Source organism: Pollachius pollachius (genome assembly GCF_949987615.1).
Source record: "Pollachius pollachius genome assembly, chromosome: 12".
NCBI classification, from domain to species: domain Eukaryota; kingdom Metazoa; phylum Chordata; class Actinopteri; order Gadiformes; family Gadidae; genus Pollachius; species Pollachius pollachius.
In genome coordinates, this window is record NC_136945.1 from 8,097,349 (window position 1) to 8,123,359 (window position 26,011).

At 49.0% G+C, this 26,011-nt stretch overlaps 2 protein-coding genes across 5 annotated transcripts in view; one reads left to right on the plus strand and one right to left on the minus strand.

Annotated features, from left to right (window-relative positions):
* megf6b (multiple EGF-like-domains 6b) overlaps positions 1 to 17,634 on the plus strand; it is a 32,613-nt gene extending 14,979 nt beyond the window's left edge. Inside the window, exons 13-34 of the mRNA XM_079747435.1 lie at positions 754 to 888; positions 1,046 to 1,180; positions 1,603 to 1,728; positions 2,025 to 2,156; positions 4,107 to 4,235; positions 4,700 to 4,831; positions 5,101 to 5,229; positions 5,395 to 5,523; positions 5,906 to 6,034; positions 6,137 to 6,265; positions 7,354 to 7,482; positions 8,044 to 8,172; positions 8,968 to 9,096; positions 9,312 to 9,443; positions 9,636 to 9,764; positions 10,334 to 10,462; positions 10,814 to 10,942; positions 11,251 to 11,379; positions 11,953 to 12,081; positions 12,285 to 12,413; positions 12,974 to 13,102; positions 13,442 to 17,634. Of these exons, the coding sequence (XP_079603561.1) occupies positions 754 to 888; positions 1,046 to 1,180; positions 1,603 to 1,728; positions 2,025 to 2,156; positions 4,107 to 4,235; positions 4,700 to 4,831; positions 5,101 to 5,229; positions 5,395 to 5,523; positions 5,906 to 6,034; positions 6,137 to 6,265; positions 7,354 to 7,482; positions 8,044 to 8,172; positions 8,968 to 9,096; positions 9,312 to 9,443; positions 9,636 to 9,764; positions 10,334 to 10,462; positions 10,814 to 10,942; positions 11,251 to 11,379; positions 11,953 to 12,081; positions 12,285 to 12,413; positions 12,974 to 13,102; positions 13,442 to 13,506 (2,792 nt within the window). The 3' untranslated portion in view covers positions 13,507 to 17,634. The remainder of the gene's footprint in view (positions 1 to 753; positions 889 to 1,045; positions 1,181 to 1,602; positions 1,729 to 2,024; positions 2,157 to 4,106; positions 4,236 to 4,699; positions 4,832 to 5,100; positions 5,230 to 5,394; positions 5,524 to 5,905; positions 6,035 to 6,136; positions 6,266 to 7,353; positions 7,483 to 8,043; positions 8,173 to 8,967; positions 9,097 to 9,311; positions 9,444 to 9,635; positions 9,765 to 10,333; positions 10,463 to 10,813; positions 10,943 to 11,250; positions 11,380 to 11,952; positions 12,082 to 12,284; positions 12,414 to 12,973; positions 13,103 to 13,441) is intronic.
* Positions 17,635 to 17,686: 52 nt separating this feature from the next.
* Positions 17,687 to 26,011, minus strand: part of kcnab2a (potassium voltage-gated channel subfamily A regulatory beta subunit 2a) — a gene marked incomplete at its 5' end in the record, with an annotated part of 68,534 nt that continues 60,209 nt past the window's right edge. For all 4 annotated transcript variants that reach the window (XM_079747866.1, XM_079747867.1, XM_079747865.1 and 1 more), the window contains 6 exons: positions 17,687 to 18,103; positions 20,125 to 20,213; positions 22,109 to 22,229; positions 23,766 to 23,860; positions 24,633 to 24,753; positions 24,918 to 25,003. In XM_079747866.1, coding sequence (XP_079603992.1) covers positions 18,014 to 18,103; positions 20,125 to 20,213; positions 22,109 to 22,229; positions 23,766 to 23,860; positions 24,633 to 24,753; positions 24,918 to 25,003 — 602 coding nt within the window. In that variant the 3' untranslated portion in view covers positions 17,687 to 18,013. The remainder of the gene's footprint in view (positions 18,104 to 20,124; positions 20,214 to 22,108; positions 22,230 to 23,765; positions 23,861 to 24,632; positions 24,754 to 24,917; positions 25,004 to 26,011) is intronic.

The window sequence follows — 26,011 nt, forward strand, 5'->3', positions numbered from 1 at the left end:
ACTGGGGAATCAAACCCAAAGTCTTCCTGCTGGCCACTGTATTATCACTACCTGAACTTTGTAACGCTGCAAACTTCACAGGAAGGGTTCCGATGTGGAAAAAAATTGTTTTTGTTGTGTTGGGTTAAAATACTTAACGGTTTTGATGTAGGTTACCCTGAATGTAAAGCTGTAGGGTTTTATTATCGCTGTTTTTATCCAAAGCGCTAAATAACTAAATGAAAATGTAACCACCCTGCTCGTTCTATAGCTCAATGCCTTAATCCAGATATAAGAGTCAACCTTTATTGACACAGAGAAGCTTAATAGAGTCCTACGACGCTCGTTAATGAGGCCCTGCCTGCACAGCCAATATGGCACGGGCAAAACACACAGAATCACATGTTCACAAAATAAATGAACAAATAAATAAATGCATAAGAGTACAAAAATATTATAATAAAGAATAGCCCACAGGGAAAAAATAGTGAACCAAAACCTCAGGGATTTCTCCCTAAAAGCATTGGTAGCAGTACGTTTGTCCTGGGTCTGTGTCCTCCCCACGCACACACGCACGCACTCACACACATATTCAAACACACACATATACACCAATACACACACACGCACGCACGCACTCTCACACACATTCACACACACACATATACACTAATACACACACACAACACACACACACACACGCACGCACGCACGCATCATGTGATGCCTAAAAGCATTAGCAGTACGTTTGTCCTGGGTCTGTGTCCTCCCCAGCCTGTCCCAGGTGGGCCTTCGGTCCAGGCTGCTCCGGAGAGTGCCCGTGCCTCCAGAAGAACACCTTGGAGTGCCACCGTCGCCATGGCACCTGTGTATGCAAACCCGGTTACCACGGCAACACCTGCGGCCAAGGTAAACCTTGTCCAAGGCAAAAGGAAATGCACGTGTCGTGGTCAGTGCTTGGCAGGCGTGCTCCCTGGATGGGCATCTTTGTTCTTTGGGGTAACGTGTGTGTGTGTGTGTGCGTGTGTGTGTGTGTGTGTGTGTGTGTGCGTGTGTGCGTCTCCAGAATGCGACCCGGGTTCCTACGGCGAGGGCTGTGAGAGGAAGTGCACCTGTCCTCCAGGTGTGTCCTGCCATCACGAGACCGGAGAGTGCCAGAGGAAATGCCCGGCCGGTCGTCGTGGCAACAACTGCGAGCAAGGTTTGTTATTATTGCGTGGGTGTCAGGGTTAGCACTAGGGCTGCACGATAAGGACAAAAATTAAGATTAAAATAATAAAGCCTGATATTTTGATGGCAATTATTCATTGTGATGAACAGATTACTTATAACATTTACATGGCCACCACGTTATATTTTTTCGTGTCGGTCAGTTAGCAGCAGTAATAATTAATAATTCATAATTCATTTTTTAAGTAATAATTCATCGCACCCCTCGTGGACCCCAAGACTCTGGTGTCCGTAACGGCAACACCAAAAACAAGTGTATTCAGTCAATTCGATTTATTTTTGTTATATTATCTCTTTTTTTATGCACTACTTGCAACCTTTCACGTTTAAATAATGCAGAGGCCAACATGTTGAGGTTTTGACGGACACCCCTGTGTGTGCGTGTGACTGCAGAGTGCCCAGAGGGCCGGTTCGGGCCGGGCTGCGACCAGGCCTGTAACTGCACGGGAGCCCCCTGTGATGAGGTGATGGGGAAGTGCCTCTGTCCCGCGGGAACCTCAGGGAAACACTGCCAGAACCGTGAGTCCCACCGGCTCCAGGCTCCAGTTGGGCCCACACAGCCTGCCAGCTTAGGCTGGCCATTTACTAAATATGAATAAATAACACATATAGTGACGGGAAGGTAATAAAGTTACAAATGTACAAGTGGTGGCTGATATTTAATTAGCATTTAGCTAAAAAGATATCACAACGCCCTTGTATCCTCCAGTTTGAGATGAAAAACGACTCATTCCATGTCTATGATCCCTTCACCATGCGGAGTGTGTAGTGTGTATGTGTGGCTGAACGTGACTGGATCCCCGCTTTTGTTTCAGTGTGTGAGGAGGGCTACTGGGGTCTGGCCTGCAGAGAGAGCTGTCCGGCCTGCCAACGCGGCGGCGTCTGCGATAAACACAACGGCTCCTGTGCATGTCCACCGGGCGTCAGCGGCACACTCTGCCAGGACTGTGAGTACTTCCCCCCCCCCCCCCACACCCTCTGTGTGTGTGTATGTGAGTGTGTGTGTGTGTGTGTGTGTGTGTGTGTGTACGTGTGTGTGGGTTGCTTATTTGTGTGTGTTTCTGTGTCTACCAACCCAACAACAGCAACAGCGGTCAACATGCCTGAATGTTATTGGTTCTTAAGTGTCGAGACAAAGTGGAACAGATTGTTCTATAAAGTATTATGGGGCAGTTTCAGGCCTTGTCCCATTGCCACGCACCAGCAACCTCTAACCCTTCAGTGGAGGCTGAGCGGACACAGCTGGCAGAGCACATGCACAAAGGTCGCCCATTAAAGGTTTATGAGTGGCCCTTTTAGTTGTGGCCTATGTAAGGTCCTTCCTGCCCCGGGACGGAGACGCGGACTCTGCCCTGTCGTAGGGCACCTTCGTTCGGATGAGACGTTCAACTTGGATACTGATGATCCCTTGGCACCTTTCGCTAGGTTAGGGGCGCTAACCCCGGTGTCTTGGCAAAACTCCCAACACGACGCTTGTACCAACAAGGCCCCCCAATCAATGGCCGCTGTCTAATTGGATTGCGTCATTGCGGTCGGCTCTCCACTGTGACAGTCAGTGTGTGGGGAGCACTCAGGCTCATACTGGCTGCCGTCCGTCACCAAGGTGGGGGGGGGGTACCCCCCACCATCGTAGGGTGGGTCTCATAATCCTCCCCCCCCAAACACACACACACACACACACACACACACACACACACACGTACACACGTACACACACACACACACACACACACACACACACACACACACACACACACACACGTACACATGCACACACACACACACACACACACACACACACACACACATGCACACACACACACGCACACACACTTATTATGTTTTTTTTTTTTTATAACTCTAAGCGCAATTAATTATTATTAAGCTGTGTGTTGTGGGTCTGCTCAGGTTGGGGCTGTGTGCCCATGTGTGTTGCCAGGTGTGTCCTCTTCCTCTGCCCTGCCACATGGCCGTACGTCTTAATGGGATTGACACAACCCCTTCAAGCGCACCCGGGGGGGTCAGGGGTCCGGACCCGTCAGCCCTCCAGATTGTCTTCCAACACACACATCCCTCCCCATGCGAGGGCTGACCTCCTGCTTAAAGCCAGACGAAGGAGGAGAGTTATGCAACAAATTCAGAAATATTGAACATCGACCCTGCCCTGTGGTGGTACATCTATAACTCAGTCTATGCTGTGACTACAGGGGCGTCATGTTTTAGACATGACTGGTTTCAAATTCCACGCCACCCATCCCAGCCTTCAAAGGGAGCACTTCGTCACTTCGGGGGGGGGGGGGGGGGGGGGGGTTGTAGTGACTAATGTCTCCAGGATCACACACAGCTACCTTGAGGCAATCACCCTTCTCCCCCCCGCTACTATGACAAGCCCTAATTTAGTGCTGCGTTCGTTATTCAATAGATTTCCTCCAGCTGCCGTCCCTCAAGCGTTCGAGTGGTCTGCTTTTTATTTTGGTCTTTAAGGTAAATGGTGGACTGGACTGCATTTTTATAGCGCTTTTATCCAAAGGGCTTTGCAATATTGCCCGACATTCAACCATTAATTTACACATTCACACACTGACGGCGGAGTCAACCTTGCAAGGCGACAGCCAGCTCGTCAGGAACAGTTAGGGTTAGGTGCCTTGCTCAGGGACACATCGAGGACCAAACTAGCGACCTTGCGGTTACCAGCCAACCCACTCTACCTCCTGACCTACTGCCAACCCCTGAAGGGATTGAAGATGGATTGTGTCGCTATAGTTCCATCCATAAGCGGGCCTACGCACACAGTGTGTCTGTGGGACTCCTTTGCTCAGTGCAGACGAGTGTCCATTAGTTCTGCTGGATGTCTTAATAATAATAATAATAGCAAACCCTTTCTGTGTGTGTTTCAGCGTGTCCGGTCGGGTGGTTCGGGCAGGGCTGCCAGCTGAAGTGTGTGTGTGAGAACAACGCGCACTGCCACCCGGTGACCGGGCGCTGTAGCTGTGCCCCGGGGTGGACGGGACACAGCTGCAGGAAAGGTACGGAGCACCACAGCACACGCACGTTCTAGCCTCTCTTCATGTTCTGGTTGTTAGCCGGCTGTTCATATCTGCTGTGCATTTGGATTTCTCTTTTTATTTGTATGTGTTGTTCATCAGGGTGTCACTGAAAAAGAGAGCCTGCTACCCATTGGCCTTTCCCTGAATAAATAAAGGTTGACTGAAAGGGGAGGGAAACCCCCGTTTTGGCCGGAGAACCAGCGCCCGAGTACAGTCAAATGTTCCATCTGAGGCAACCGTAAAAAAACCCTAAACCTTTTTCAAGAAACACGTCGGGTTCCACAGGAGACGGATTGAGATGAACCAGACATCTGGGGGCATCGGCCCGCCGCTGAGCGTAACCAAGTGAACATTAATGATCCGTCAGACGGAGCAGAGGATGCTAACCCTGTGTGTGTGTGTGTGTGTGTGTGTGTGTGTATGTGTGTGTGTGTGGCGGCCAGCGTGTGACGCGGGCCACTGGGGGGAGGACTGTGTCCAGGCCTGCGACTGTAAGAACGGCGACGGCAGCTGTGACGCCACCACGGGCCAGTGCAACTGTGAGGCGGGGTACACGGGAGCACGCTGCCAGCACCGTGAGTAGAGGCCCTGTGTGTGTGTGTGTGTGTGTGTGTGTGTGTGTTAGCCTGTGTGTGTGTGTGTGTGTGTGTGTGTTTACATTCTGCTTTAAATTAGCCTGGTCAATTTATATAGTTGTATAAATCAATGCTTTTATGGACTTCCTTTTCTCTGATTTGGAGCAGCTGTGATTTACAAGCAACATGGAACTGTAAATGTTTAAAATCGAAATACAAAGTTTGATTTATAATAATTGTTCTCCCCCCGCCGCCCTCGCCCTCCTCAGAGTGCCCCGCCGGGACGTTCGGTCTGGGCTGTCGCCGGCGCTGCCAGTGTGACAACGAGGCGTCATGTGACCACGTGAGCGGCGCGTGCACCTGCCGCGTCGGCTGGACCGGGAGCTTCTGTGAAAAACGTACGGGAAACAGGGTCATCAATGGTGTCATCAAACCCTCACCGTCGCACGTTTGCTACGCTCGTAGCCGTCTGCTGGTCTCGGGCCTTCCGGACCTTCCGAGTTGTAATGGATGGATGCTCCTGGGGCCGCCTCGTGACGCCCTCTGATCTGTGTGTGTTGCAGCCTGCCCGCAGGGCTTCTACGGCCTGGACTGCCAGGAGAGGAGTGTGTGTCTGAACGGGGGCAGAGGCGACCAGGCCAGCGGTGTGTGTTCATGCCCCGCGGGATGGATCGGCCCGCACTGCAACCTGAGTGAGTCCCCTCGCATTCCACGCAAACACTTTTTCGGCCCGTCTGTGTGTTGCGGAGAGAGGGGCGGGTGCTAATATGAACGGGACATGGGAACATCTTCCACTGTTGAAAGTCTGCGGATTGGATAGGGCATGCCTTGGCGTGGGACTATGGTAGACGGGCTCTGTAGTACAGGCACATAAAAAGGAGAGCAGACACTTGGTGATTGGAAGTTATTTGGAGGGAAGCCAGCTCCGAAAGGATCAGACGTGAGAAAGCAGCGGAGTGGGCTTTCCCCCCCCGCGGCCAGCGGTCTCCAACCCATACCGGCACAATGAGCGGTCCCCATCCTTATGATCGGCACGGTTCATCTGAAGGTCGTCTCATTGTTTTGGTCTGGCAGCTTGTCCGGACGGTTCCTACGGCGACGGGTGTAACCAAAGCTGTGGCTGCCACAACGAGGGCAGCTGCCACCCGGCCACAGGGCAGTGTGTGTGCACCCCGGGCTGGACCGGACCCAACTGCACAGGAGGTCAGTGTCCCGCCACACGGGTGACGGGCAGACGCCAGGCCGCGCCTCGAGCCCCAACCGTCCCGTAATAACTCGTCTTTTGTGCTTTTTTCTTTTTCCCAGAATGTCCCTCGGGTTTCTACGGAGCGGACTGCCGCCGGAGATGCCTGTGTCAGAACGAGGCCACGTGCGACAAAGCAGACGGGATGTGTGCCTGTGCAAAGGGGTGGATGGGCTCGGCCTGTGAGCTGGGTGAGGAACGCGCTTTCTGACGGGAGACTATAATATTGTACTGAATAGCACATCACAGAATCCGTCTGTCCTCATCTTCCCTCGCCCCCCATCGGCGGGCTGCACTGTTTGTTCTCCCGGGACTTTCCCAGCCCCTCATACCTTCTCCCGGTGTGTGTATCCTATGTGTATGACTGGCCACGTGGTCACACACCACCTGCAACACCCTGCATGTATTCAGAAACATATGGTTGGCCAAGGGAATGTTGAGTTATTGGAAAAACCATAATGAGTTTTGACTAGACGAGCCTGGACAGAAATGTAGACCATCACCAAGAATACCACTGAGCCACTGTGGCAGTAATTACCACGGTGACCCCCTGGTCAAGTGTTGCTTTCTTAGACTAATATCCAGGATAAAGCAGTCTCAGACCAATTTACTCTCTTAGGTCATTTGTTTTCATTTCAAGTGTAATTTCCTGCCACCATGTGTGTGTGTGTGTGTGTGTGTGTGTGTGTGTGTGTGTGAGTGCGCATGTGTGTGCATGTGCAAATGCGTGTGCATGCGTGTGTCTATGTGTACACTGCAGACAGGTCTAACGGGCCTCCTGTCTGCCCTGTAAACCTCTCTCTCTCTCTCTCTCTCTCTCTCTCTCTCTCTCTCTCTCTCTCTCTCTCTCTCTCTCTCTCTCTCTCTCTCTCTCTCTCTCTCTCTCTCTCTCTCTCTCTCTCTCTCTCTCTCTCTCTCTCTCTCTCTCTCTCTCATATTCAATCCTCTCTTGACCCCCCCCACACACTCCCACCCTTCTCCTGGGTTTAATGTGCCAAGCACAGGAAGACTCTAATCCAGCCCCTGGAATGTTCTCTACCCTCTTAAACTCAGTGGCTGCTGCCCTGACTCCATGCCAACTATCTGCTAAGCTAGGCTAGGCTAGGCTACGGCTACGGCTAGGGGCCAGCTGCAAGTTATTAGCTGAAAATGACTACTGAGGACAGGTATCCTTGCCCTCAGCACAAATGTCTCTCGCAAGGAGGGATTTGCACCCTGACTAGGCACATGTCATCATTCTCGTGTGTGTGTGTGTGTGTGTGTGTGTGTATGTCTCCAGAATGTGCGGTCGGCCAGTTCGGTGTGAACTGCCAGCAGCGGTGTGTGTGTGAGAACGGAGGCCGGTGCGACAGACACTCAGGCCAGTGTAGCTGTGCTCCCGGCTGGGTGGGAGACCACTGCGAGAGAGGTAGGCCTGGGGCCCGAAACTCCTTCACACCAGGTTTCAAACCTCCCACAAAAGAAAATGTATGATGTGTTGAATAATGGATAGATGTGGCAAGTGAAGTCGTCACATATTTTTGGCCGTCCAAAAATGTTCAATAAACTACTCGGAAAGTCCCTAGCTGGGTCTCTATACTTTTACTCTTTTATTGAGAATGCCAGGATTTGAGCAACACTCAATTACCACATCTTCACTCTACTCATCCGGAGTCAAACTTGCCCAATCGTTATTGCATATATTTGCGAATGATAAGTTCAAGCTGATAGTGACATCACACATTTGTTCCCCTACTTGCCAGAACCCAGAGAGTTCAAGGATGTGACACAGGAGGTGTTGTTCCTTCTACAAATAAGGAAACAGCACCGAGCACTCAATGAAACCATGTGGATTCGAGATAAATCCATCAGAAGAAAAAAACTTTCTGTTGAATTCTGCCGTGTTGTTTTGAGTGGAGGTATGCTTTAGGGACTAGAGGCATGTACAACCAGGCTTGATGGACGAGCTCTGCTGCTCCCCCTGTCACAGGGTGCGATGCGGGGCGCTTTGGCGCCGGCTGTGAGCAGAGGTGCCATTGTGAGCATGGAGCTCTGTGTGACCACGTGACGGGGGAATGCCTGTGTCCCCCCGGCTGGAGAGGAAAGCTCTGTGATAAAGGTACACACACATCATGTGACTGCTAGTGGTCTCCACACTAGTGATGAAGGTACACACACAACAAGTTATTACTAGTAGTCTACACACTAGTGATAAAGGTACAGACACATCATGTTATTACTAGTGGTCTACACACTAGTGATAAAGGTACACACACATCATGTTATTACTAGTGGTCTACACACTAGTGATAAAGGTACACACACATCATGTTATTACTAGTGGTCTACACACTAGTGATAAAGGTACACACACATCATGTTATTACTAGTGGTCTACACACTAGTGATAAAGGTACAGACACATCATGTTATTACTAGTGATCTACACACTAGTGATAAAGGTACACACACATCATGTGTTTACTAGTGTTCAACACACTATAAAGCCAATGAACTCCAAGTAGGATGTACTCTAATCCTCTCAGACACAACGTTTTATTCAAATAGCTGGAAACAAAGGAACAATAAAGCATGGAATGGCCAATTAAAAGGACAAAATAAAATGGGTAATACAATATGAGATAAATTATATATAAGACAAATTCCAATCAACTGTATCTATCTATCTATCTATGAGGAAATATAAATATATTCTTTTATCTAGCGATGTATCAATATAACAGTGCAAGCCGCGAGAGAATGTTCCAGACAGAAGGGAAGGTTGTAGAGAAAGATCTGTCACCTCAGTTAATGCCTGCTATTGTAATGTTGACCTTAACATGGGTCACTGCTATGCCTCCGCTCAGTATTCTACAGTCACTGTCCTGTTCCCCGGTCCTCCTGTGTGCTTCAGCGTGTCTCCCCGGGTCGTTTGGGACGGGCTGCTCGCGGCGCTGCGGCTGTTCCCGCGGTACCTCCTGCCACCACATCAGCGGGGAGTGTGGCTGTCCCCCTGGGTTCACCGGCAACGGCTGTGAACAAGGTGAGCAGGATATATTAGAAGTAGATAGATCTGTATCTATAGCTGTAAAGTCAACAAATACACTATAGCTTAATCGCCTGATTTTTCTCATGACCTCAAACCAGTAAATTTGTTGTTTGCATGGTCTACAACCAATGCATTTTAGTCATATAAAATGGCACAATAAGAAGTGTAACTAACGTGAATAGGGGTTCTAATATCTGCTTTCTTGACAGCGTGTCTCCCGGGAACCTACGGGCTGAACTGTAACCAGGTGTGCCAGTGTTCAGAAACGAACCAGCTCTGCCACCCGGTGTCCGGTCTGTGTTACTGCGCCCCCGGGTTCCATGGGCCCAGATGCAAACAAAGTAGGCATAACCACAATTTCAATTTGTAAAACATGGTAAAAAATAAATTAATTTAAAGTAATGCTCCTCAGCAACAAAGCCTGTGTGTAACTAACCTAACAGAAATGTATAATTGTATGCATTATATTTAACAGACCCATTCGAGTGTATTGTGTGCAGACGATATTGAGCAGATCTTTCTTTATGTTTCAGCGTGTGTAGAGGGCCGATACGGACCGAACTGCGGCCGCGAGTGCCAGTGTGAAAACAGCGGACGGTGCAACCCCACCACGGGCACCTGTGAGTGCTCGGCGGGCTTCATCGGAGCGCGCTGCAACAACAGTGAGTGGGTTGGATCAGCATCACTTTAAGAGAGGCCTGCAGGTTGTGTTAATGTAGGGGCATCTGAATAGCAAATAGAGAAAAACAATTATTTTAATTTTTGCAGAGGTAGGATAAGAGCTGAGCACGTTTTTGTAAAGCAATGTGCACGCGCAGAACATCAACTAACTAATACATGACACAAGTAAGAAAAAGGCTCATTTTGATATGGAGGGTTTTCAACCTCATCAGGCTCAACGCTTAACGATTCTACTTGCCCTCCTCTCTCGGGTTTAACTTACTTTCTCTTACGTCACTTCTAAGTTGATTTTTTTACTAGCCCAAAGTCTAGAACCAAATTCAAAAATAATTAAGATAATAACAAATGTATTTTCCTTATAAGTTCCCCAGAAAATGAATCAGCTGGGGTGCCTACTTTTAGCATCATTGCAATGTTGCTAAATAATGACTCCAGTTAAAGGGAGGCCTGGTGTTACAATGTCCTCCCATTGTAATATCTTATGCAAATGTGCGTGTGTGTGTGTGTGTGTGTGTGTGTGTGCGTGTGTGCGTGTGTGTGTGTGAGACAGCCTGTCCTGCAGGGCGCTACGGCGGCGACTGTGCCCTGGTGGCCCTGTGTGTGGCGGGGGCCCACAGCAACCCAGTGTCTGGCCGCTGTGTCTGCAACCCGGGGCGGAGAGGAGAAGACTGCAGCCATGGTGAGTCATCACACAGCACACCCGGCCGGGCCCACCGCATGACTCAGGCTGATGGTTCTTCCCTCCAAGCAGCCTTTTTCAGACACTGGGTGGGGTTGCCTCTGCGTAAGCCAATCACCAGGCAGATTACGATCCTGAGAGTGACGTTGCCCTTTGGGAGTTTTTTATAGTTTTTCAAAAAGCTTAAACAGCAATCCAAACGACTTTAAAGATACTCTTTAAAGTCTGTGTTTGTGTGCGTGTGCGTGTGTGTGCGTGTGTGCGTGCGTGTGCGTGTGCGTGTGTGTGTGTGTGTGTGTGTGTCTGTGTGTGTGTGTGCGTGTGCGTGCGCGTGTGCGTGTGTGTGTGTAGGCTGTTCCCCAGGCTGGTATGGTGCAGGCTGTGCCCATCGTTGTAACTGCAGTAATGGAGGTCTGTGTGACCCTGCCTCTGGAACTTGTGCCTGTGGACTGGGCTGGACCGGCAAGCACTGTGACACAGGTAAGCTTTACTCGGCCCCGCTACCCTTCCACTGCACACACCTTTGCTCTATCACACCACTGCACACACATCTGGCCTCTCCTTTTAAGACTCAATGGAGACACAGGCCAGCCCTGCCCCATGTTTGTCCCCTTCCACCCGGAGCATGTCCTGGTGGCGGAGCAGCTTGTCTCCGTCGGGGTGCTCTGCCGTTCCTCCTCCTCCGGGGCCTGCCCCTCCTCCTCCGGTTCCCCCCACCCTGGGACAGTGTAGACTAACGAGTGCGTTCCTGCCCCCCCCCCCCCCCCCCAACCCCCCCCGTGTCTCAGAGTGCTCCGCGGGAAGCTTCGGCGCCGGCTGCCTGCTGCGCTGCGGATGCAGGAACAACGGGACGTGCGACCGGGTGACGGGGGCCTGCCAGTGTGGGCCGGGCTACTACGGTCATCTGTGTGACCACGGTGAGGGAGGCGCATGCACCGAAACACACACGGAAGAGAGGAGGAATGGGTTTCTTTCTTACATATCCCCCTGAGAAAGGCCTCGTGTTGGAGCTGCTCCTTTTTAACTAAAACTAGGAACACCGATCAGTTTCTGAGCTAGTCCCCGCCCACTATCCAAATGTATGTAACAAATGGGTAACAAATATCTATCGTTCACAAAAGAGTGAAGGCAAAAAGGATGGCTGGAGAGATGGAGGAAATGGCAGGAAGGTTTCTAAGTAGGTTTTTAATAGGCTCGTGCAGATCTGAGGATGGGAGCGATTGCCGTCCTGCAGACCTGTTCTATTGCTTTGTGAGAGGACAGGGACGATGTTTTTCAATTTACTTTTAATGTATTTCAATTCCACATATGTTGTATATGTGTGTGTAAAAAGATGTTCCGATTTTTGGGATTTCAAGTTTTATCAGGGACTGGTTTGAGATCGTCCCCTACTTAGAACCGTGTCTATGGCACTGGTGCATTTAATCCACCCCCTCCCTTTCCCTCTGATGAGTCCATGTTGTGTAACCCCCTCTGGCCCCTGTCACCAGGCTGCCCCCCCGGTCTCCACGGAGCCCTCTGCCTGCTGCGGTGTGACTGCATGAACGGGGCGTCCTGTCACCCTGCCACGGGCCAGTGCGTCTGTCCTCCGGGTTACCATGGCGCCCGCTGCCACAGAGGTCTGTTGGTGTGGAGCTGTTTGTTCTAATGTCTTCTCTTTAATTGGGTTTCCTCATCAGAACCACCATGGGTTTTTTTTTTTTTTTTCTGTTTGCCGCATCACGTCACAAGTCACATACGCATCCTAAACATCGCAGTCATTTCCCAACCTCGCCATCCTTAACCTCCCCCCCTCTGCATCCCTCTGTGTGTTCGTCTCCAGTGTGTGAACGGGGCACATTCGGCCAGGGCTGCTCCCGGGTGTGTGACTGTGAGGGGGACACGCCCTGCGACCCGACCACAGGGGCCTGTCGGTGTCCTTCAGGGAAGACCGGAGCCAGATGTGACATCGGTAACAATTCCTCCTGACCCCTTTTTAATACAATGGAGGAGGGGGGGGGGGAGCTAAGCATGTCACCATGTATCGTTTAGCAGTGCAGTTATGAACAAGTCATTTGATTGGACGAAAGGCATTCCATGAGTGCTGTTATAGAGTGTGACAGCAACGGGACTTTTGACCATACATGTATCACTCCACAATCCAGGTGGTTCTGCGTACATGATACAAAGTGCCTGGCCTGTGCTAAGGTCTAGCCCTTCACACAACACATCAAGCTAGTGGGCAGGATAATGTTTAAGTACTGCATGGCAACAGTCCAGTCCCAGTCCAGTTGCAGAACTATTTGTGTTGGCAAAGCCAAATAAAGGATTGAATAAAATAACAAATGTATTTTTAATGTTGATAATTACTGTAAACTTATAAATGGCCCCTGTAGAGCTGTTCTACAGAAGCAATATCACCCTCACGGTCAGGCTGTTATACTGAATATCAGCACTCCCCCTTGTATGATATTGATGAAGTGTATAGAGGAACATTCATTATAATAATACTTGGGGTCTGTGTGTGTCCAGACTGCAAGGCCAACCAGTACGGACCGGACTGCAAGGAGACCTGTCAGTGTGAAAACGGGGCGCACTGTAACCATAGAAACGGCCAATGCACCTGTCTCAACAGTTGGATCGGAGTCACATGTCAAGAAGGTAATCACTGTTGGTTGTGTACTGTAAACACACTGCTACTGCCTTGTGCATAGTGCTATAACTCACCCATACACTTGGTTAACATTGTAGGGTCTCGTTATCTCCTCGCTGTCGGCAACTGTGGCTATAATTAGGTCTCCGGTGTTGAGTTCAACGGACGTTTGTGCTGACAACCAGAGAAGTGTTGAGTGCTGGTCAGTCCAGCAGGAGGTCGCCGGAGACAAAGGCAGACCTCACTTATGGCTGGTGTTAGCCGTTTCTTACTGAGCCTGGAAGAAGTGTGTTTGACGGATCTTTTGTGTTCCTCCCCCCCCCCCCCCCCCCCCCCCCCCCTCTTAGACGGACCCCTCCGCCTCCCAGAGAGAAGTATCGTAGGAGACACGCTGGAGGAAAATGCGGTATAGCTGCTCCAGTGATCGGAGCCACACACCAGCCCCGCTAAGACAGACTCACCGAAGGGTTCCACCCAGGTGAGGGACAGGGCGCTGACTGGTGTTGAGGTGGTTCCTGAGAGGGGGGGGGCGGGAAGGACCCATTTTGTGGTGGGAGTTGCGCAAAGCACCCATGGAAACTTTAAAACACAACACGAGGATCCTCCACTACGCTCTGGCTGTCCGCAGGTCTATGGACGGGACAAGAGACCGCATTGGCTTTACATCGAGGATGTCCAATAGGTCCGAGAGCATTCTGCTGTCCATTTTGTCTCTATGCTGTCCGGTTTACGTCCATAACAAATGCAAAGCTAGTTGTGCATAATATTAAGAATTAAGGTATGTGAAAGTTACTCTACATGTATGGTGTAGCTAGGTATGACACCACACTTCCACTCCAAGTGATCATATTTTAATAATGCAATGAAGTGGTTTGCAGCTCTGTATGTTTATCAAGTGATAAGTGAAATCCTCCCAACTATTGGTGCTATGCTTCCTCACAGTGTGCAAGCCTGTGGGGCCATACGATGTTGTACAGTTTAAAATACATTTAGCACAATGCTGTTCACCGAATTCTTTAAAAGGAGAAGTTAGGAGGCCCCTGCTTTTAGAGAAACTGGCGATTATCAACCGCAATGCATAGAGTAAAGCTTAATAACCTTTTTTTATATGTATAAATTGCCAAGTTATATTTATATTTCACAGCTGTACACATTTGAATACACGTCGTTTTTGTGTTAATGTATATTTAATTGTTCACTTGAGCTATATTTCATGTCCACCAATGGGAGAAAAATGGTCGGTAAGCCTATGAAGTCGGTGTATGCAACTCATACGGGGTACAAATAATAAACAGTGTTACGTCCGTTTTTTCCCATTGTCATTTTAATTTCATTAAAGAGTAAAGCTGTACATCCTGTCTAAATTCAGATTCAAGCACAGTGCAGTTAGCAATGCCTGCAAATGAAAGAAAAAGGCTGAGGTGATCACAACCAAAAATAATAAATATATACAAAGGTCAAACTATATACAGACCCAGGGAGATATCTTACTCTCACTCGGATGTCTTCACAGAGTGAATTTAGTCCACCATTTGCATTCAATTCAGAGCATACCTCAATGCACACAACGATACAAATCAATTGCTTATTTTGTCAGTCTCTATATTGATACAATATTAACAGAGGAAATGCAGCATGGTAAAAATACAAAAAAAAACTTTCCCGAATAAATCACTCCAACATAAAAAATATATTCTGTTTAACCTTGGATCTTTCATTTAAGAAGCCCTGACATATAATCGGTGTGTCTGATTTATATTGTCTAAAACAAATTGTTTTGTACGTCTAAAATGCACAAAGGTGGAGCCCCTTCAAAGCACTGTATTTCCTGTACATCCATCAGTAATCCAGGTCAGAGAGGACGCTTCACTATTGCAGCCTTTTAATGAAGCTTTTGAAACATTGCTATGAATACGGTGCACGGTAACGCCAGCGACACTCCAGATGTTTCTCACAACGCAAGTGCAGGTGAATCAGAGATGAGCACTGTGCAACGCTGCGGGATAGAAGGTATATACCCCACAGGAAAAAACGTTTAAAAATGTCCACACAGAGAACCCCTCCACCCAGCACGCTGCAGAATACTTACTCTCCATTCCCTGCTCGTGAAAATATGAAGACACAGGGGAAATGTCACAGTCTAATGAACTTAATGTTTTTGCCGATATTTCAATTTTTTTTATCTGGAGAAAAAGAGAAAGAAAAGCTGGCTAAGGCAAATTTAAATTCACTGACGTACCATAAATGACAGCAACACAAACGTACACAGAGATCCATTTACACAACGAGCTAACATGTTATCAGTTTATCCGTATCTCTTTCGCATATAAATATTTAACGATACCCCCCCAAAGAAATTCTTAATATTGTTCCGGCTGCTGTTAAAAACTAAAAACTCCACCTTGACGTTTTTTCTGATGAGTACACAAAACATCCATCTCATTCACAACGTTACCTTCCACCCTTTCTAAACCCCGCTTTACTTTGCCTGAGGAGCTACAACACCCTATGCTCGTGTCGCCACCGTTCTTGGTTTTGCAAAACACTGTTTATTGTTATCGCTAAAATTGAATCTGTAGTTAAGTTAGTTAGTTAAGGTAGTTAGTGACCTGCTCGTCCCTCGGGTACGATGGGGCTGAGGGGAAGGGTCCGCATGCTATCCCCCTGTGCTTTGATCACAGCAAGAGAGTACCCCAAAAAGGGGGCAGATGAATAGCTGTGAATCCTGTGGGGACGGGGGTATAGCGATCATTGATCGGCTTTTATTCTTAATGTATGGGTTATCATACGTGGGCTTACTGTTGCCTAAAGAGGAACCGTAATGTTCCCGAAGCGGAGTCTTATTATGCATACCGTTTATATGGAGGAGGACTAAAGCTTTAATCACAGCGTGGTGGAGGAGCGACGAGATACATGGAGTAAAGGTCCGTACTATAGTCAAGATAACAAGCTGGCTTTTGGTGCATGCGTCCGGATGATCTGCTCCGTCCCTTGCAGGGAAGAAGAGTAATATAACATTTGGGGGGTGAAGAGAGAGGCCGTAGGGTTGTAGTAACTCTTATAAGAAGAGAAGAGCGGAACATCTTTGGCTCAAGCCACGTGAAATGCCACGGACATTATAAGTATCCCCAGTGGCCCCCCACGAGAGGGCCTAGAGACATGCGTAACTTCCAAGTAAATAAAAGCTCCTCAGTATGTGTGCGCGCTTACACCTAGACAACTTGCTTCCCCCCCCCCCCTCTAACATTCTGTTCCCTGAGCTGCTGACTTTAACATATTCAAACAACAATCCAGACCAGACAGAAACAAATGTCTATTCTCCACTGAGCAACGTATCTGAATCCATCTTTGCTCCCATATGTCAGGGGCGAGAGGCAGCCAGTGTGCTTCCGTCCACGGAAAAGTAAAGAATACTTTGAACAATAAAAGGGCACATTAGATGTGACTGTTTAAATGAGGCATTCTCACTCAACTGGATGGGGAGGGGAGATTATGTGCGTAATGCTGACACAGAACTGCTACTGACCACCTACTGGAACTGTACCTCTCCAGGTCCTCTTACCAAAACACCAGTGTGGAACAGACGTGGAACACTACATACACACATTATATAATGTGCTCCACAGTTCGGCTCCACTTTGTTGTGGGCAATGGACTCTTGAACACCCAGGTCTCTCAAATAGCACTCCGGCCTACGCTCTAAAGTGGCCAATTCAAATGATGACAATAGTTCTCCAGCAGAGGGCAGTGTTGCACCCATGGTGGACACTGCTCTCCCGCTGAGGGCCAGGGTAAGAGAGAATCAGGCTTGGCAAACAGTACCACAGAAGAAGAAGCAAGCCAGAAATGTTGAGAATATAAGTGGGGAGGGACGGAGATATTGGCAGATTGGAAGGACGTGAGAGGACAGGAATACTGATGACAGACATTGGACCCAGATATGTATAGTGCAATGACTGGGGAATACGATTCTAGTAGCGGCCCATCCTCTCTCCTATTATCCTTTTATTAGTACTCCAACACTGCGACCACTGGCGATACTAAAGTGCTGATTGGTTAAGCCTACAGCGAGGGCTTGTACAACCGACGATTTAAGACAACACAAACTAAACAACGGTTGAAAACGCCCCCGAAAAAACCCATGATGACAGCATCGCACACAGATATTCGGAAACGAAAACCTTTCAGGAACTGACATGTCTACTATGGTACATATGCAACAGAGAAGAATAGTCTTGGATATTTATACAGTAAAAACTTAATCTTGCTTTTAATGCATTCAGTTTTTCAAAACAAGGAAAGAAACATAAAACGCATCAAAAAGAAAAAACAAATGTATCTGACAGCCAAGCAAGCGTCTGCTTTTTTTTATATTTTACTTAAAGGTCTTTTTTTTTTTGTTGCTGTTGCCAGTTATTAATGCTTGTTCAGCTATCTTGAACACGTAACTGATTTGTACTATGAGCTCAAGTCCCTAACTTCCCCCTAATGACTGTTGTGTCCAAACGCGTCTCAATTCCCCATCCCTTTTCCCACTGGAGCCTGCATCCATACACACAAACCCCACCCACCCACCCTGTATCTCCGTCCAGTTCGTCTCATCGAATCCTCCACCAGATCTATGAGTGGTGGGAGGGAGGGGGGGGGGGGGGGGGGGGAACAGGGGCCCTGGGGTGGCCGACGTTGGACCAGACTCATGCGCCAAGGGCCTCATTCCGTAAAAGCTCAAGCAGACAAGAGGATCAGGCAAAGGTGTGTGTGTGTGTGTGTGTGTGTGTGTGTGTGTGTGTGTGTGTGTGTGTGTGTGTGTGTGTGTGTGTGTGTGTGTGTGTGTGTGTGTGTGTGTGTGTGTGGTTCTTGGTTGTTGTCATCCCCCGGCGCATGTGAGCGGGGCGGGGCCGTGTGAGGGCCGCTGGCCGTTAGGAGCGGTAGTCCTTTTTACTGTAGGGCTTGTTGCCCAGGATGCTGTCCACCTCATGGGTGATGGAAGACGACAGCTTGGGGAGGACCTGCAGAGAGAGGGGGACAGGGAGACATAGAGAGAGACAGACAGATAGAGAGGGAGACATAGAGAGAGACAGACAGATAGAGAGGGAGACATAGAGAGAGACAGACAGATAGAGAGGGAGACAGAGAGAGACAGACAGATAGAGAGGGAGACAGAGAGAGACAGACAGATAGAGAGGGAGACAGAGAGAGACAGACAGAGAGAGGGAGAGGGAGACATAGAGAGAGACAGAGACAGATAGAGAGGGAGAGAGAGACAGACAGATAGAGAGGGAGAGGGAGACATAGAGAGAGACAGACAGAGAGGGAGACATAGAGAGACAGACAGATAGAGAGGGAGACATAGAGAGAGACAGACAGATAGAGAGGGAGACAGAGAGAGACAGACAGATAGAGACAGACAGATAGAGAGGGAGACAGAGAGAGACAGACAGATAGAGAGGGAGAGGGAGACAGAGAGAGACAGACAGATAGAGAGGGAGACAGAGAGAGACAGACAGATAGAGAGGGAGACAGAGAGAGACAGACAGATAGAGAGGGAGACATAGAGAGAGACAGAGACAGATAGAGAGAGAGACATAGAGAGAGACAGCGACAGATAGAGAGGGAGACATAGAGAGACAGACAGATAGAGAGGGAGACATAGAGAGAGACAGACAGATACAGAGGGAGACATAGAGAGAGACAGAGACAGATAGAGAGGGAGACAGAGAGACAGAGACAGATAGAGAGGGAGACAGAGTGAGAGATAGACAGAGAGAGAGAATGTGAGATCTCGGATGTGAATACAAATATAACATCTGAAAGAGTGCCCAAATACATTCAGTATGACAAAAAATACAATTTGTTTTAACAAATAGGAGAAAAAAGAAGATTCATATAAAACAATTACAGTCTGCAGTAGGTGGTATAGTTTAACTGTAAGGAGACCCAAAGGAATCAACATTTCTTGACATGTCGATTTTATCATTCGTTTTTTGGGAAGGAATTTAATCCCAGAAGGGAGAAGTGGACAGGAGAGAGAGAGTGGCTTGTTATTTATAAAACTCATGTTTTCCTTTGCAATGTCTTCCATTGATGTTTTGTGTTTGCTAATAAACACATAATAACTAATAACTTAGTATAAAGGGGGCTCTCTTTGCTCAGCCGCTGCATGGTTATTTATCTATTGTTCCCTGTTTACATTTGAGGTGGTCCGCGAAAGACCTTGATGACAATTGAACGGTCCACTATAAGTCAAAGGTTTGGAGGCGCTGGTCTCTCGTATGCGTGTCTATAATGACAGACCTTTAGCCGCGAAGCGGCGTAGAGAATACGGAACTAAATATAAAGAACGCTGACGTCCATGAAGAGTCCAACCGGAGCCCCCCCGCCCCCCGAGGGCCAGACTTAACGTGATGAGGAGATCAGAGGAATGCGACCGCTGAACCAACGCATGCTATCAGCGCAGGAAGCAGGGAAGCGGCCCCGGGCGCTCTCTCTCTCCACGGCGATGGTGAGCCTCCACTCCCCTGACCTTATATGATATATTACATGTATATATACGAAGTCCTGCGTGGGAGCAGAGGAGTAGGGCTCGTAAACAACCACAGCCTGGACCCTGGAGCGCTCAGCACATGATGAGCTCTCGGCGTTGCTAATGCTTTCTCAGCGAGTTGAGCATGGAAGCCCAGCCTAACACTGATGCCACGTCAGTTCTGGCCCCACCTTGACGCCGGCGCTCGGACTTCAAACACTTCTGAAGCCGAACCTATCGAGGCGCATCCTATCAGATTACAGCTCTGTATGCTGTCCTAATCCCGACCGAATTCCAAACCACCGACGACTTTCTTCATCTCTCCACCGTAACGCGTGACTCATGGGTCAAAGGGCGTTGAGCCCCCATTGGTCGGCTGGCTATATTCCCCGTCCTAGAGCTCATCCCGTGTCGACGCATACGCGCGTAAGAGGCGCCTAGCGCACAGAGGGCCGTCGGGTGGCGGCGCCCGCCCCGGCGCGGCGCGTGCCCCCCGTGCGGCCTCACCTGTATGGCTCCGATGTTCTCCATGAGCTGGTCCGTGGTGGAGGCTCCGAGGAGCACAGAGCTGACGCCCTCATTCCGTAGGCACCACGCTGTAGGGGACCCAGTAGACAGCAGTGACCACCCCGCCGACACACACGCACACACACACACACACACACAAACGTACACACACGCACAGAGACACAGATGCAGAGACACACACACACACACACACACACACAAACGCAGACACACACGCTGGCACACACACACACACACAGAGACACAGATGCAGAGACACACACACACACACACACACACACAAACGCAGACACACACGCTGGCACACACACACACACACACACACACACAGACAGACAGACAGACAGACAGACAGACAGACAGACAGACAGACAGACAGACAGACAGACAGACAGACAGACAGACAGACAGACAGACAGACAGACAGACAGACAGACAGACAGACAGACAGACAGACAGACAGACAGACAGACAGACAGACAGACAGACACACGGACGCAGGCACAAACCCACAGGCGCACACGCACGTACACACACACAGACACACAAACACACGCACGCACACTTGCACATATCAATCAACAGACCTTCAACAGAATAAGGTTGTGTGCTTTATCTTATTATCCTCAATGACAATAACCGCTACACGACTCCCACACAACACCAACACAACCCCCCCCCCCCCACAGCTCCCCCTCTAAACCCGGCAGAGCCACACACTGCCCAGAATACAATCCAAACCGGATTAGTGCACGGAGGCCAGGGGAACGTCGTGTTATTAAAAGAGCGATGGGATTAGGATCCAGCGGTGGCTCTGGGAATAGAATTAGCGAGGACTTTGGGGGAGAGTCCCCGGTCGCTGGCGTCAGAGGCTTCCCCAGGGACCTCCAGTAGGATTACCGCGACGCAGGCACAACCAGAGGCGCCCGGCACACCACACTGCTGCCGCAGCGCGCATAAATCCTGCTCTCTTTTTCTGCTTGCGCCGCAGGAGCCAAAGCGGCCGGCCCTGGGGACACGCGCCACTGGAGCCGTGGCGCTATTTCGTCTTTCAGTCTTCGCTCGATATCGGCCGGTCGTAACGCGGTGACACCGGAGGTGGCACCCCCCGATTCACAGCCAGGGGGGGGCGTGGGCGGGCTGGACGCGGTCGACGGGGGATCGACGGTCACTGGGAGCGACTGGAGCAGCCAGTGCTAATGGGCTGTGAGCAGAGCTATCTGTGACCCGCCGCATAACAGGATCCCACGGGGGGGAAACAGTAGGAAGCAGATAAAACCTGATCCGGTTTGAATACTGCTATGAAGGCTGGCTCAAGGATCCAGTCGTCTTGGAATCTGCAGCGTTATAGATGTGAGGGTTGGGGGGGGGGGGGGGGGGGAGGGAGGTAGGGTTTGTTGGGGGAGGCACGATGAGCCATCGCTCTCGTGGTGAATAAATGGCATCCACCCTCCACCGTCTGATTTATAGGTGCCGTTAGGTCTGGACTGCTGAGTCAGGGATAAACCGAACCCGCCCCGTTGGTAATAAGACCCTGCACAGCCATGTGAGAAGCATGGCGTAGCGAGACGCTGCCTGGCCCGTCCGGCCAGCCCGGGACGCTTCAAAGCTACCCTGACCCCTCCTTTCCTTTTCTACTTGGACACAAATGACCCAAATCATTAAATCACGATGATCAGTAAAATCATTTGGTTCCCCAAGTAGAAAACAAAACAGCCCTTCGACGTCGGCTTTTTGTCCGCTCCCTGGCCTAACAACACCCGGCCCGCTTACAACACGATACGACACAACACAGAAGCAGGTGGTGTCCGGAATTGGCCACCAACAGGACAGCGAGTACCAGGGGTGCGGTAGTATCAGTCGTAGTAGGGGTGGTGGTAGTGGTTGATGGGGGTGGTGGTGGAGTCAGAAGGGACGGACAGACAGACAGAAAGAGAGAGAGCGGCAGAGGGCCGGAGCGTACCGATGGCGAGCTGGGGCAGAGTGCAGCCCAGCCGCTCGGCGATTGCCTGCAGCTCTTTCAACTTCGCCTGCTGACGGCGACCCTCCTCGCTCAGGATCTTGTCCTTCAACCACTGGTAACCCTGTCGAGGACACAGCACACCTGCTCAGCACACAGAACACCCCCTCTGCTTTAGGGGAACACAGGTGGGCCTGTTGTCCGTGTGCTTTTTTGGGTTCGCACAAATGCGTGCCCAAACACACACACACACACACACACACACACACACATACTAACACACACACGAGCACACGACACTGAGTGGATTCTCCAGCGCTGCTCCTATGGCGGGAGGGAGGGGGGGCACGTGTCTGTGTTCAATGACGGAGGCGGCTTTTTGTTTCAAATCAGTACCGGAGGCTGAGGAATTAACCTGGTGATTGAATGGGGACCGAGCTACGAGTGAGGACACGAACCGCACGAGGATGAGGTATCTGAAGGACCCGGAGGCAAGAGGGACTCAAGACCTAAAGGCACGTCTCAGTTGGGTCGCTGAGTCAGCACTCTAAAGACGGGGGAAGGCATGTTCGACGACAATACATTTCTTGGGTCCTGAGGATACAACTCTCCACGCACATGGGCGCACGTACACACACACACACACACACATAAACACAAACACACACAGATCTGCTGATGGGTTTAATTTAATTCCCGATAGCGTGTGTTGTGCATGGGCACTTTGCGTTGTGTGATTGTGTAGTGAATTATATTAAAAAGACGTGTGGTGTGAAAAGGATGCTAGCAGCTTGCGTGACATATCCTGTCTCTCTGGGTTGTGGGGGCATAGGTTAGATTGAGTTCAGTGTGGCAGAAAAATAATGGGACTACTCATATCCTGAATATCTAGACCGGTGTGTAATGAAGGAAAGCCAACTTAGAACTGTTTGCTGGGTGGAGTAGAATGTGGACCATGATCAACCTTGAGAATATCATATATAATATTGTTTGTCTTGAATTTAAATTTCTTTTCGTTTTATGTGCATACTTTAAAGTTTCAATATAATCGAAAAAAGTGTGCACTGTAATCTTGTTATCCATGGAGGGCAGCGGTGGGAGCTGTAGTGGGTGTGTGTGGGCGCACACACTGGATGTGGCCAACACAGGGCAGGAGAAATACAAAAAAACAACAACACAAGACGTGTTTGCGAGACGGCAAGTTGTACAACCTGAAAGACACATAGAAAAACAAACAGCTGTTATTGCAAGAACCACGAATAACAATTGAAGATGCAAACAGCGGTGGCAGCGCAGATGGGCGGGGAGGAGGAGAGGTTACATGAAGGAAGAAACTCAGTTCACCAGTGTCATTGTAGGGAGTTGAAACTGAAATCAATAAAGCACTGATGGAAAAGCACTCCGTTAAATGAAACAAACAAAGACACTGCGGTTGCACAAAAAACTAAAACTGAACTGGAACAGGACTACAGGACTTTAAATATAACTGGAAATGTTATTAAAATGGAAGGTGACTATCGTATTCATTTAGATTGAATCGTCATTATTTTTCCGAAAGGTATTGATAAAGTATGCGTGACGAGACGGTATTGATAAAGTATACGTGACGAGATTCAAACCATTTGGACACAAACACACATAGGTCGTGGGGAGGGGGTACCTTGAGTGAGGCACGGGAGTAGGCTGGGACCCCGCTGTCGTATTTCCCTGAGATGATGCCACAGGCCAGGGGCGACCATGTCATTGCCCCCACACCTGAGAAACAACACAAACCATGTTAAACACTAGAACCACGGTCTGATGTTACCTACTCAGTATTCATGACTGTTTGGTTCACGCATGTATACCATACAAGATCATTTTTATCTTCTCATATACTGTAGCTTGGGCCACTTTTTTTCAGATGTAATGTAAAAATCCAATAATGGGCCTTCTTAATAATGCAGTTGGCTATGACTGCATATTGTATTACCTGCTCGAGCTAACATATGTGAAAATATAATGAATCCCCCATTTCTGCTCCATATTCCTTGCTCTTTGTGGCTGTCCTGTTGTGCCCCGAGGGGATCCATTCAATTAATCGCAATATTTATTTGTCGGTCGATATGGCACACACTTGGATCAAAGAAGACGCAAAATGGATTTCACAGCCGACTCTCACTTCAAATCAAATGCCATTCAAGACTCCGCCTCGAGCCATTTTCTCTTTCTATCGCATGAGCGGGCAAAGTTTAAAAAGCAAATCATGTCTCAGTGTACCCTCCATGCCAGGAGATTTTAAATCCTATCGTCCAACCACAGCCCTTGTAAAGATAGCGCTCATTACAAGCCCACATCTTCCTGACATCTCAAAATAAACAGAGCATTAAATCACTTTTAGTCATTCCATATGGAGATGTTGTGCTCGAGGACATAGCGATAACAAACACAGACTAGGCAATACAAATACAGAGAACCACATCTACACAACAGCATCTAACATATAACTCATCCCTTGGTTCTGTTAGAGCGGAGTCCCCTGACCCACCGATCTTGTGGAAGAGCTCAGGCAGCTGCACCTCCACCTTCTCCCTCTGGAACATGTGGTACTCGGCTTGCTCACAGATCGGGGGTATCTGGTTGAACTGCCGGGCAACGGAGTACGCTTCCTGCAAAAGGACACACACACACACACACGCACACGCATCATTGCAACATGGCCCGGCCTTTGGGATGGAACCAAGAAGCAATACGTTGTGTGCTCCACAGGAAGTGTAGTTCAGAAAGACACATGCCATCTGAGATTGCATGTGTGTATCGTGTGCACTCCTACCATGATTTCCATGGGGCTCCAGCGAGATGTTCCCCAGTACATAGCCATGCCCTGGTTGATCACATGGGTCATCGCCCGCACTGTCTCTGTAACACACAGAGGACCATATGTACAACATTGGAGTCTTTCTCCTTCTTCCAGTTTGAATCTCATGCCCTTCTACCATTGTTTGTCTACATTATTATTATTTTATTATGCCCATGATGTAAAGTGTACTGGAGGATCTTCTCAATTCTGGTTTCTTTGAAATCTTTGTCCCAACAGGATCCCAGCATTAATTGGTAGGAATTGTTTTTTAGAGAGGGGTATTTCAAGGCCAGTGGCCAGGATGTTTGTTGTTGGTGTCCTGAATGCATGAGCTGATTCATTCAAATGAGGTGGTGGGTCGCAAACTCCCAGCATCCTTCCATTCCCAACAAAACAAGACTTGAACCAAATTAAAGGGCAGGAATTGTACAAGCGACTGTCCTACTTAATGTGAAAGGAGCTGCAGGGGAACAAAGCTGGAGCCAATTGGAAACGCAATGGAAGATGGCAGGCCTGCAACTCTGCATTTTATTGCATGGCTGTAAACTCGACCAAAAATATGCCTTAGAAAGGTTTCTAAAAAAGATTTTCAATAGCTGATTTGTTCCGTTCAAAGTCGGCTACAAAAGGCGAAAGGCCCGGTTGAAAATATACTATAGTGCTTTTAATTTGACAATTTCTTTCGTCATGTTGACTTCTGCTTGAATGTATATCATCCAGTATGTGACAAATGTGAATGCTAAACTAAATGATACAGCCTTATTTATTTATTAGGGACAATGGACAGTTAGTCTCATAATTAGCTAGAAAGCTACATTTCATCTGCAGTCCCTAGGGGGAAAGGGGGAAATAAAAGGAGGTCATTTGTTATGTAATATAGACAAAACAGTGTTGTGGCAGAATGAAATACAAAATCTAATCCAAACAGATGGTTACAATGATTATATACACTGTGCATGCTCACTGTGTACAGCGAGTACAGAGCAGCAGGAGAATGGAAGGAGAACAACATGCCCATTTTGCCCCTTGAAATCCTGTCAGACAGCGCCTGACGTGTCCCCGATGGA